Source organism: Austrofundulus limnaeus, unplaced genomic scaffold (genome assembly GCF_001266775.1).
Source record: "Austrofundulus limnaeus strain Quisiro unplaced genomic scaffold, Austrofundulus_limnaeus-1.0 Scaffold176, whole genome shotgun sequence".
NCBI classification, from domain to species: Eukaryota; Metazoa; Chordata; class Actinopteri; order Cyprinodontiformes; family Rivulidae; genus Austrofundulus; species Austrofundulus limnaeus.
The window spans coordinates 740,423-751,884 of record NW_013952578.1 but is presented as its reverse complement, the minus strand read 5'-3'; the positions used below and the strand labels follow the sequence as shown (position 1 = coordinate 751,884).

At 36.6% G+C, this 11,462-nt stretch overlaps 1 protein-coding gene across 5 annotated transcripts in view; it reads left to right on the top strand.

Moving 5' to 3' along the window:
• The window catches only part of LOC106524105 (discs large homolog 1-like protein), a gene marked incomplete in the record, with an annotated part of 158,795 nt that overhangs the window by 106,845 nt on the left and 40,488 nt on the right, over window positions 1-11,462 (top strand). For all 5 annotated transcript variants that reach the window (XM_014017766.1, XM_014017765.1, XM_014017769.1 and 2 more), the window contains 1 exon segment: window positions 4,939-5,041. In XM_014017766.1, coding sequence (XP_013873220.1) covers window positions 4,939-5,041 — 103 coding nt within the window.

The following is an 11,462-nucleotide window of genomic DNA, read 5'->3' as shown; positions in this document are numbered from 1 at the left end:
AAAAAAAAACATTTAAATACAAAATTTTGGAGAAAAAGAAAGAACAGTAACTATTAGGCACCTTTATTTCTAGATAGATTTTTTTTCTAAGTAAAATCCCTCAGTCAATGAATGGGATACCCTAAAAAAAACCCAAAACAAAATAAGATCACTTAAACCATAAACCAGTGTACTGTATTCTCTGGAGATGGTTTCACTTGTTCTTTGCCATAAATGTGAACAACCTTTGTGGCCTGAATTCGACCCTGAGAGACGTGTTTTTACCGTCTAAGTCCAAGCTTCATCTTTTTTTATTCATGCAAAGGAATGCTGCTACTCGTTGTTAATGTCCAAAACTCCCCAATGAAGCTTAAGTCGTCTTAAACACAGAAGGACTTTGAAATGATTTTAAAATATTTCAACAAAGGAATCATTTAATATTGGTCATATTTAGATTTTTTTTATAAATGAAAAATACGAGCAGAAACGTGAAATAAGCACAGATACATGAGATAAAAACAAATGACTTATTTAAAACAAATGTCTCAGCGCATATTTCAAAATTTCAAAATATAAAATATGGATTCTAACACCAGCTCACATTGCCATAGAAATCTGTTTGAAGTTTTGTTACAGTTTTAAAACTTGATTATAAAATATCCCATCTATATCTTCATAAAATTCTTTACATTTTCTGCACATTTACTCTGCAGTCAATATTGCTGAAAGAAAAATAATAATGCAGCACCTCTTTTTGCTGCAGCTGGTTGAGATGTTTTTTCCCCAAATACATGTGTAGAAACATCGTGTAATTACAATGATCATACACATACAAAAATTGGAGACAGCTCAAAATAAAAAAAGTGTCAGTTTTCAAAAAGTGGCAAAACAAGCTCCTTTTTTAATCGGGAATATGTTTAACTGACCTTTTTTTTGTCTAGATTGCATTTTTTATTGTTTTTGCTTGCTTTTACTATAACTAGCTGAGATAACATTGTCTTGAACAATGTTTAACACACACTGATGTAATGTTCACCTTTATGTTTTGGTATTTGGAGCCCATAATTTAAAATATATCAGTTTACGATTTGCAAAAATTCTACTACTAATTTTGATTTCTTAAAAATAATTTGTTGCTTTAAAAAGATCAAATAGCCTCAGGTTGGTAGCACCACTTCCTGTGTGTTATGGCTCAACATTTCATCCCAAACATCTTTGTTCTGAACTCCTTTTTGCTGGTTCTCCTCCCTCACATCTTAAACCCTAACTCCATGTTTCTCCCTGCCTCGATCCCTCTTCCGCTCCAAGGTTGTTTCCCAGGCTGCGCTAACAGGAAGTGAGCACAATGTGTTGGCTCACGAGAGTGATAACACAGACAGAAAGGGGCGGGCACTATCCCAGATGGACAGGAAGCCGAGCCCTGCTGTTTGGTTTAGCTGATTAAAGGACAAAGAGAGAGGAGACGTGGAGGAGAGACGGTGAGGCAAAACAAGGAGAGAAAGGCTGAGAGTAAGGACGAGGGGACCGAGCACATTGAGGGTATAAAAATATAAATGAAGCTGGCTCTCTGAGCGCTTCCAGCTATTGTGCTCACCATTTATCCAATGGCATTCCAAGTTGGCCTTAGTTTTAAGGAAACACGTTCAAATCCAAAGAAAACAGAATAAACAGCAGAGTAAATAAACTACAACAAATAAAAACTAAACATTTTAAAAATAAAGAAACCTTAACAATGACAAGTCTACATGACTAAGCCATGCGTCTGATTCAGATGTCGTCATTACAGAAAATTGGTGACCTTTTACCTTTATGATGGATTTTGAATGGCCTTTTAACTGCAGGCGCTATAGCCTATTACCAAGCCATTACGCAATAAGACAAAAAAGGCCTGCAGTTATTATTTAAATGCGGCTGAGTGATAAATTGCTCAGGTGCTCTACAGGGCCCGGTCAGGGGTTAGAAGGTCCGCAGGGAGTGGGTAATTACCGCAGAAGCTAATAATTGACTGACATATCCACAGAGGACGTTCAAGGATTCAGGATTTTTGAATGATGTCACAAAGTGCAATAACAATAAGAAGAAGCAGTGGCACCAGTGAAGTTGTCATATCAAACACATATTTTGTCAATAAAATGTCATGAAAAGCAAAAACGTTTCTGACGTGTGTTTGCATTTTCAGTAAAGTGAACAGGTATCTTTGCTACTAAAAGGAAATTCACATTTTTATGTAAATTGTGCCTGCAGTGTGCCGGGGGGGTGCAAACATCAGAACAGTAAGCTCAAATATCCAAGATGACCGTAAATGACTGACAACAACACAAAAGTCAGAGGTGGGCACAATTCTGTTAATCCGCTTATAGTGTAACTATCGTCTCATTTAGTGGTTTAGCTTTTCTGCTAACGTTGGAAACCGTTAGCGGACCAATTAGTTTCCTCTAAATTAGGTTCCATTAAGTTTACTAAAAATGTCACAAGTGTAAAACTTCTATCTTTATGGCATTTATCTTGAAATAAATGAAAAACCATCTCATCTTATAAGCAGTGATGGGCGTCAGGCACCACACGTGTAGCATGTAGAATCTCTAACAGCTAAACTTCAAGCTAAGGGTGTCAAAAAGAAATAAAATAACATTTAATAATATTTAAATAACAAATACAAAAAATCACTATGTATAGAATATGGATGAGAAAGTATTTGCTATTTGTGTTTGACTAACTTCAAATGATATCTATAATAATACACACTTAGTTTGGATTGGCTGATTTGCCACAAACAATCCCACTCACCTTTAAATTAAACCAGTAGTAAATTAACAAGTTTGCATTAGTCCCAGCAGTCTTCAGCTGGATAGAGATAAAGATGTGTGACACAAAGATTGAATGACATTTGTTTTAGCAGTTAGCATTAGCTTCCACTAATTTAAAAAATCTGTTTAGTGTTTTAGGATTAGATTCTTGTTCAGCAGATTAGTGGTTAATGAACTTAACTTTTTGATTAGCTGTGCCCACCACTGAGAAAAGCATTAAAAAGGGCTATGGGAAAACAAAAGAATCTTTCATTTTCCTGAATCTGTCCATTTATCTGTTTTGAATTCAGCTAAAAGTACATATTCAAATGATTTCCAACATTTTGTGATATTTCTGGTTATCAATGTTTTGATCCGACAGTAGCCATAAAGTATGAGAGGTTAAAGTTATTCAAGCCACACCAGAGACATCATGACAGCACAAGTAGCTGCTTATGCTTCCTGAGTTGTGTGAATGACTTTTGTCTGAGCCTGCCTCGAAGGACTCAGCTTTCATCACAACAATAAATGGCGATGAGGAGTTCTGTCAAATAAAAACCTGGGAACGAGCTGTAATTCTGTTTGAACAGCAGTAGAGCCATTTCCTGTCTGCCTATCTGTCTATTGTCTTTTCTCTCTTCAGAGCAGAAAATAACGGGGGAAAATGGTTCGAAATGACTCATGTGGAAAATGGCTCCTTAGTTGTATCATTATATGGCAAGGCTTAAACTTGTGTTGCTGTTCGGTGTTTTTGTAGTCTTTTTAAACTTTTCTAGCAACCAAATTTAAGAAAGTCACATATTCCAGAATTGAAGATGATTAGTTTTTCCTCTCATGCAGCATTTTGCATCTCAAACCGGAAACAAATAATAGGAAACTGAATTGCGGTTTAACAAGCTTGCCTAAAAACAAGAGTTAATAGATATTTTAAATGCTGTATGATTTTGAAGAGAAACTGTACAAGAGGGCCAAGTTAGAACTGAGAAAGTGGGTATCCGGACCGAAACATGGCTACACACAAAAGCTGAGACATAAACAAAAAATACATACACAATTTTTCTTCAAAATCATCTTGGAACATTATGACCCAAGATAAATTTTGATCAGTCGGCAGAAAACATTTCTTCAGTTTGAATTTGCATCACGATAGTGAAAAAAAAAAGTTCATGGTGTCCTGAAATCATTAAAAATTAGTCTTCTTCTGTATGAAGCTGTTAGTTCTTACTTAACCCTATGATGTCATGTCCATGAGTTACTTTAAAAATTGCTTAGTTGATTGACATTAGCATAGAAAAAAAAAACAATAAGCAGGAAAAATGTAAAACTAGAAAATCCTTGACTCAGCCCACAGGAGCTTCCAGGATTCAATAAATCTCTTATTTTCTGATTGGGAGTGAAGAGAGAAGAGGCACAAGACACAAATGAATCCACTGACTTACTGGTGAAGCTAACTGTTTGGAGGGGAAAAAAGACCCCCCTGATTGTGTTTTTAAAAGTCAAAGAAGTTTCTTTTATGTGATTTTTTTTTCTGCATGGTTCTTGCATGTTTTGAGTGTTTTTATGGCTCTTTTCACTGATGCACACTTTCCATGTGTACATTCTGGAAAAAAAAGGAGGTTCTATCAGTACTGATGGTAGTAGTCGGCTCCATCCACACCGTACAGCTCAGCCAGAACCCTAAACCTTGGCCCCCATTCGTTGAGAAAGTCGTAATCCAAGTTTGACCCAGATGAAGAACTTTCCAGAGAGCTGAGACTCCCGGCTAAAGACTCGGGTCCCTCGTAGCCGTAGATGTGGAGAGTGTCATACGGGCATCCATCTCTGTCGTGATCGGCTTCGTCCTTTTTCATCTCGATCATGGCCGCCATGTCACCCTTGCATGCGGCGGGCTGTGAGTGGTGGCGGGGCTTTTGCACCATGGCGTACAACGCAGGGTGTGTTTTAATGTCTAAAGACGGAGTTCTCAGACTGCAGTGACGCAGTGTGACCCTGCAGAATTGTGTTATTTATTCATGCCAACACAGACTGGGGAGTAATTTCATGCATTTAACAAGACTTGGTGAAGTACACAGATGCTACGTTATGAGATCAATAAAATAAGACGTGTTTTGAAGGTATGCTAAATACTTACTCAAGCGATGCGCTCTAACAGGGTGTGTGTTTGCGTGTGTAGGTGAATGGGGTGGACCTGACCAGCGCGACTCATGAACAGGCAGCTGCAGCTCTGAAGAACGCCGGACAGACGGTTACTATTGTAGCCCAGTACAGACCGGAGGGTGAGTACTGAAACAATGACACCCCTATACATTCATTATGTGATGAGAGAGGACTCTGCTCTCTTCACTGTAGATCTGTCTGCTTACTGGTGGAGTTCATCATTATGTTTGACCCATCACATCGAAACAAGGATTAAGTCCGAAATTGGTATATGGAGAAAAAGGCAAATATAGTGTTTTGACTAAAATGTTAACGAAAATTGCATTTTGTCAAAATATAATGAATAAAAGCCTTATCAATGTAACATTTGAATGAACTGTCTGAAATATAATCATAAAACAAAACTTTTAAACACTTTTTTTGAACAGTAGCAACAAAAAAACCTGATTTTGAGGAAAAAAAAACCTTAAAATTTTAAGATTTTCCCTGTGAGCTAGTAAAGTTTTGTTTCTTTTTAGCTGAGAAATCTCAATATTCAAATATAATTTGAGGTTTCCTCTTTATAAGGACATCAAAAATTCCTCATTAAAATGACACAAAATTAGGCTTCAGACCAAATATTTATGTATTATTGTAACCAACAAGACAAATTAAGTCATATCTATGGATTTACTTATGATATCAGAATGATCCAGGTGTCAAAATGTAGCTTTTAAAGTCAAGAATCTGAAAATATAATTAGGTAATTTTGACCAAATTTGACTTAATCCTCATTTCGATATGATGGGTCATATTTGTGTTTTATCAATTGTAATGGACGTTAAAGATAAAAAGGCCGCATTATTCCCATTTCATTTGCGCAGCAGTTATGTGAGCACACTGTAGTGGTTCTGGTCACATTGGGGTCTTTAGAACAAAGGTCATCCACAAAATGTGCTCAAAGGCTATAATTATTCTAAGCAGGCAGTGTGAGGGGCAGCCCGTACTCAGCCATGTTTCTGATGATTATGTCTGGACGGTTTTATTTATTTCATCATACACTGCCTGGACAAAAAGAAAGGTCACTCTAATGTTGCGTTGGACCGTCTTTAGCTTTTATTACGGCACACATTCTCTGTGGCATTGTTTGGATAAGCTTCTGCAATGTCACAAGATTTATTTACATCCAGTGTTGAATTAATTTTTACCAAGACCTTGCATTGATGATGGTAGTCTGACCTTCTCCAGCACATCCCAAAGATTCTCAACGGACTCTTTGAAGCCGATCCTTATGTGAAAATGATGTCTCATGCTCCCTGAACCACTCTTTCACAATAAGAGCCCGGTGAATCCTGGCATTGTCTTCTTGGAATATGGCCGTGCCATCAGGGATGAAACAATCCATTGATGGAATAACCTGGTCATTCAGTATGTCCAGGTAGTCAGCTGACCTCATTCTTTGAGCACAAACTTGCTGAACCTGGACCTGACCACCTGCAGCAACCCCACATCGTTAGCTGCGTTTCCATTGCAAATGTGCGCAAAACTTTGTCGATATTCTGTTAATGTCGAAAAACACAGTTTYVCRRYTGCGGTGTTTCCATTAAGTAAGAAATGCTATTAAAGTCACGCGTGAATACATTTGTTCTCGCGATAAGTCATTACAAACATGACGGCAATGGATGTAAACACATAGCATACTGATACCATGACACTAGTGCTCATCATCAAAGGAGATGTTGGCGTCTTATCGAGGCTTTCCAGAGACAAGTCCCTACTTGGGAGCGGCTACGTATGCTGTGTTTTTGGGAAATTGTAGTCGGTGAGTTTACTATTTTATACAACTTCTGTGATATTACTACTACTTCTACTTCCTGTTATCTTCTTCTTCTTCGTCTTTTTCACCAGTAGAAACAGCCGGTTGTTGATCACGTGACTCCCGTGATGTGAAAAAAGTGTTTCCATTGCAGTTTTGCAATGGAAAAACACCAATTTCGATAAGGCCGAAAAACCATCTCATCCTAGCGCAAAAACATTTTGTCGAAAAACACAATTTTTTTTCGAAATTGACGTGTTTCCATTGAGCAAATTTATTTTCTCGAAATTCTAATTTGCACATTTTCATGGTCAATGGAAATGCAGCTAGTGACATGTTTTGGTTGGAAAAAAACACCTAAATAACATTTGAACTGTTTGCAACATCTGGATTAAAATCCGGCAAAGTTTCATTTAAAAGGATTTTGTAAATGTTTAAGTCAAACTTGGGGTCTTAAGCACTTTTTAATGACAAACTAACATGACATGATTTGTAAATGACTGTTTTAAATTTAACTGAAAATAGGTCAATTCTAATATCTAATGTCAAATTCTGATAAGTAACTTACAGTCTCTAAAACACAACAGATCTTTTTATTCTTGCACAATCTTTTATAGTATATTTTTAGTATTAGTAGTATCATTGCTAGTTAGTGGTAATTTTGTTTTTGTGCGTTGTCTACAGTTTGTAAACTAGTGTGTGAACCTCTGTACTGATGCTGCTGTGACACCTGAGTTTCCCCTCGGCGGGACAATAAAGACTTTCTATTCTATTCTATTCTATTCTATTCTATTCTATTCTATTCTAAATTTAACCTGTACAGTACCTAAATTTATTTATTATACATCTTAATCTGAGCTGTCGGGTAACTTTTTAAAAGAAAAAAAAATATGTATGTATGTATGTAATATATATATGTATGTATGTATGTATCATTCTCTTTTTACCACAACAAAGACAGCCATAGGCTCACAGTAAAGCACCAAACAGGCACCATCCCAGAAATGTGTCCACTGAGACGGACTGAGAAGGCCATAACCAAGGAAACCAGGTTATAAGTGCTCATTGGCTCAGCTAACAGGGCGCTGTCATGGCAGAGGCCTGAACATTGATCTCACAAACACACAAACAAAAGCATAAATCAGTTTCCAAACGGACACACAGACACAGTTATAGTGCGTTTGGCCCTGATTTACTGCTGTAATGTCTTTTCTGTTTGGCTTAGATTTGTTTGTGTGAGTCGCTCTTTAAGGTCAACATGTATTATTCAGTTGAAGAAGCTGTGCAGAGGGTGTTATGGCGAAAAACAGGGTATTGCACTTAGGTTTCCTGATCCGTAATGACTCGGTGAAGACATGAAGTTTACCCTTAGGTGTCATTTTCAGGGTAGAAATAATACAATTTTTCTTATTAGCAGTTACATATTGGAATTTGACCTCAAAACTGGTATTTGTTTGAAAAAAAAAAAACTAAAAAACAGTTTTTGTCAAGATTCTTAGTATTTCTTCAGGAACGGATTATTATAGTTGCCAAGATTTATTTGTTTTAATGTATTTAATTTATTAATATAACAACCATTACTTACTAGCAATGGAAAACTTTTAATCCATAGTAGGTCATAGGTCACCTTCTATAGATGTATGACAAGAAAAACAATTAGTATTTAAACTAGAAGAAGAAATTATGGTTTAAGGAATAATTTTTGTATCAAATAAAACTATTTCTAATTATATATATAAAGGTTTTGTTCCAGGACTGTATTAAGGATTTCAGACAATTGTGGAAAAAAAACCCGACAGCAATAAATATTGGTAAATTAGAGCTTCTGGACCTGATTCAGCAGCAAACAGGCAGTAAATAAAGTCAAGCTGACTGTGGCCTAACATATGCAGGAAGGAGGTCAAGATGTTTAGGATCATGGAGGACACTGACTGAAATAATCCAGAACTCTGTCAGCTGTAATCCGCAAATCTCATGGTAACTCAGGGAATTAACATGAGGACAGAATCCATACATCATGGTGAATGTTATCATTAGAGCTTCTGAAGGGTCTGGCTGATGTGATTTATGGATTACTATTTTTAATTTAAAGACTCGAGGTGTGATTCAGAAGAGATCCATTTCTTTGCAAGAGCCAGAAGCTAAATCAATCCTGGGGAAAAAAATAAAATAAAATAAAAAAATAAAAAGTTTCAAACTCAAAACATGTCAGACTACATGGGGTTTAGGTTTATTTATTTAATTCAAACAGGTTAAAATAGCCTTATTGCACAAAGCCTTTAAGGAAAAAAAATCATAAAAAATAATAATAATCGTGATAACATACCCACAAATGGATGAGCACAAAAGTAGAAACTAAAAATGATATTATAAAAAATATTGCACACAAATCAGTAACTGAGGTAATAGAACATGCCAGTGTTTTATCAGTTTGAACAGGAGTAGGAAGAATTATAAGTATTTAATCCTACAACTTATCTATAACATTTCTTGCACAAGTGTAATGTCTTAATAATATGTTGTATTTGGAATGTATTGATAATACTGTACATAAAGATTAAACACTGAATATTCATCAGAAAACTCTGAAACGTTTGAATATTTGATCTGGAATTATAACAGATGTCATTTTGATTAAAATAAAAACAATTTTCCTCAGTAGTTATATACTATATTATGTTGATATGGTATATAAATAATGTTCTAAACAGGTGGTTTGGTGTTGATCACTTAATCAATCAATCAATCAAATTTTATTTATATAGCAATTTACAAAAGTGACTACTGGACCAAAGTGCTTTCCATTAGTTCAGTAATAAAAAATAAAGAATAAAAACCAACAACATTGGTAGAAACAATAACAGTGTACTACAACGTGCTAAAAACAGTTCTAAACAAATATGTCTTCGGCTTAGCTTTGAACAAAAATAGGATATTAATCATGCGCAGCTCTAATAGAAATGAATGCCATAACTTTGTACCAGCTCCAGCAAATGAATTGTCACCACAGTGTTGGACTTTGATCCAGGGACTTCCAAAAGATGTTGGTCAGCGGACTGAAGAGTTCTAACTGGATGATGTGCTTTTAAAAGATCACACAAAGAAGAAGGTGCAATACCACGAACAGCTTTAAAAACAAACATTTGAAGTTTAAAATGAACCCTAAAACAAACTTTGAGCCAATGAAGGGAGTAAAGTACAGGCGTGGTGTGACTGAGCCTCCTAGTGTTAGTCAACAGTCTAGCAGCAGAATTCTGGACATAGAGAACCCTGGCTAACTCCAACATAAAGTGCGTTTCAGTAATCAAAGCGAGAACCGATAAAAGCATGCATTGCCTTTTTAAGGTCCTTTCAACTCAGGAAAGGTTTAACCTTAGCCAGAGTTCGGAGTTGAAAAAAGCTGCTTCTCTCAGTCAAACTATTTGTCAAATTTTAGTCAATCATCAAACGTCACACCCAAATTCTCCACCACAGGTCTACAGTAAGGAGCCAAAGCCATAGCCCCAAACAAAATACATTCTGTTTTGTTTTCATTCAGGTGCAGAAACTTTCGTGAAAGCCACTCTCTAATATCCTTAAGACTATTCAAAATATTGTCCAAAAGGTTTATGATGTTGGGGACAATTGGCAAATAGACTTCTATCATATATTGTCTTCATAAAAATGGAACTGGAGATTATGTTTAGCTGTAACCAAACTCATTGGCAACATATACAGTGAGAACAGCACAGGTCCAAGAATAGAGCCTTGAGGCACACCAGTAGTCAGAGGGACAGTGGAAGAATAGAAGTCATTAATCATCACATTAAAGTCTTTTCAGACAAATAAGACGGACACATGTTTATTCGGAACAGCTGTTTATTCTGATTACTTATGTCCATGTAAACATAACTACTGTTATTTTAATTCTAAGCCTCATAATGAGGTGAATCAAAGTGCAGAGGCTTTTATTTTAAGCAGAGGGATAATCCCAGAAAGGTGACAGAATAATTAGGTTGTACGCTCAGAATTAGTGTTCGTTATTTTTGTACCGTCTTTGCGACAAAGTAAAGAAACCTCAGAGATAATGTTGCCATATTTCCACAAACTGTAAGTCCATGTCCTGACTTTTCCTACAGACTTGATCGGTGACCCTTGACCGAATGTTGAAGCAAACCTTCTGCCCGTGCTCTGCGTTGATCAGCACTTTGCATGAGTCTGTGTCCATCTGAGGTCCATATTTGTCCCCTTTCCTGTGGCGGTGCCATGCAGCTCTCCCTCTGTTTCTCACACACACTTCCTGCCAACCAGAGATGAAATCATAACAACCTCCAGCAGGAGAGGAAAAGTGTCTGTGTGTGCAGGTCTCCTCCTGTTATTTATATTAAACATGGAGCTCACTGCAGCCAAAGACAGCTCAGCACAGAACTGAGCGACTAATGGTGTGTGTACAGTATGTGTGTGTGTGTGTGTGTGTGTGTGTGTGTGTGTGTGTGTGTGTGTGTGTGTGTGTGTGTTTGTGTGTAAGAGACAGAGAGAGGAGAGATTGTTGTTTTTTTTCAGTGACTGCAGCAGATGCAGATCTGTGTTTATTTAAAGTACATCAGATGGAGTGTGATTGTGTGTAAAAATCCCCAGTGCTGCATTCGCACTGCAGTCATCCTCGGTTATGTTAAAACAATTCTAAATTAAAAAGTAAATGCATTTGCACACAGCTTGTTGGAGTAATGAAATCTGCAAAAACCGTATATATGTAAATATACAGT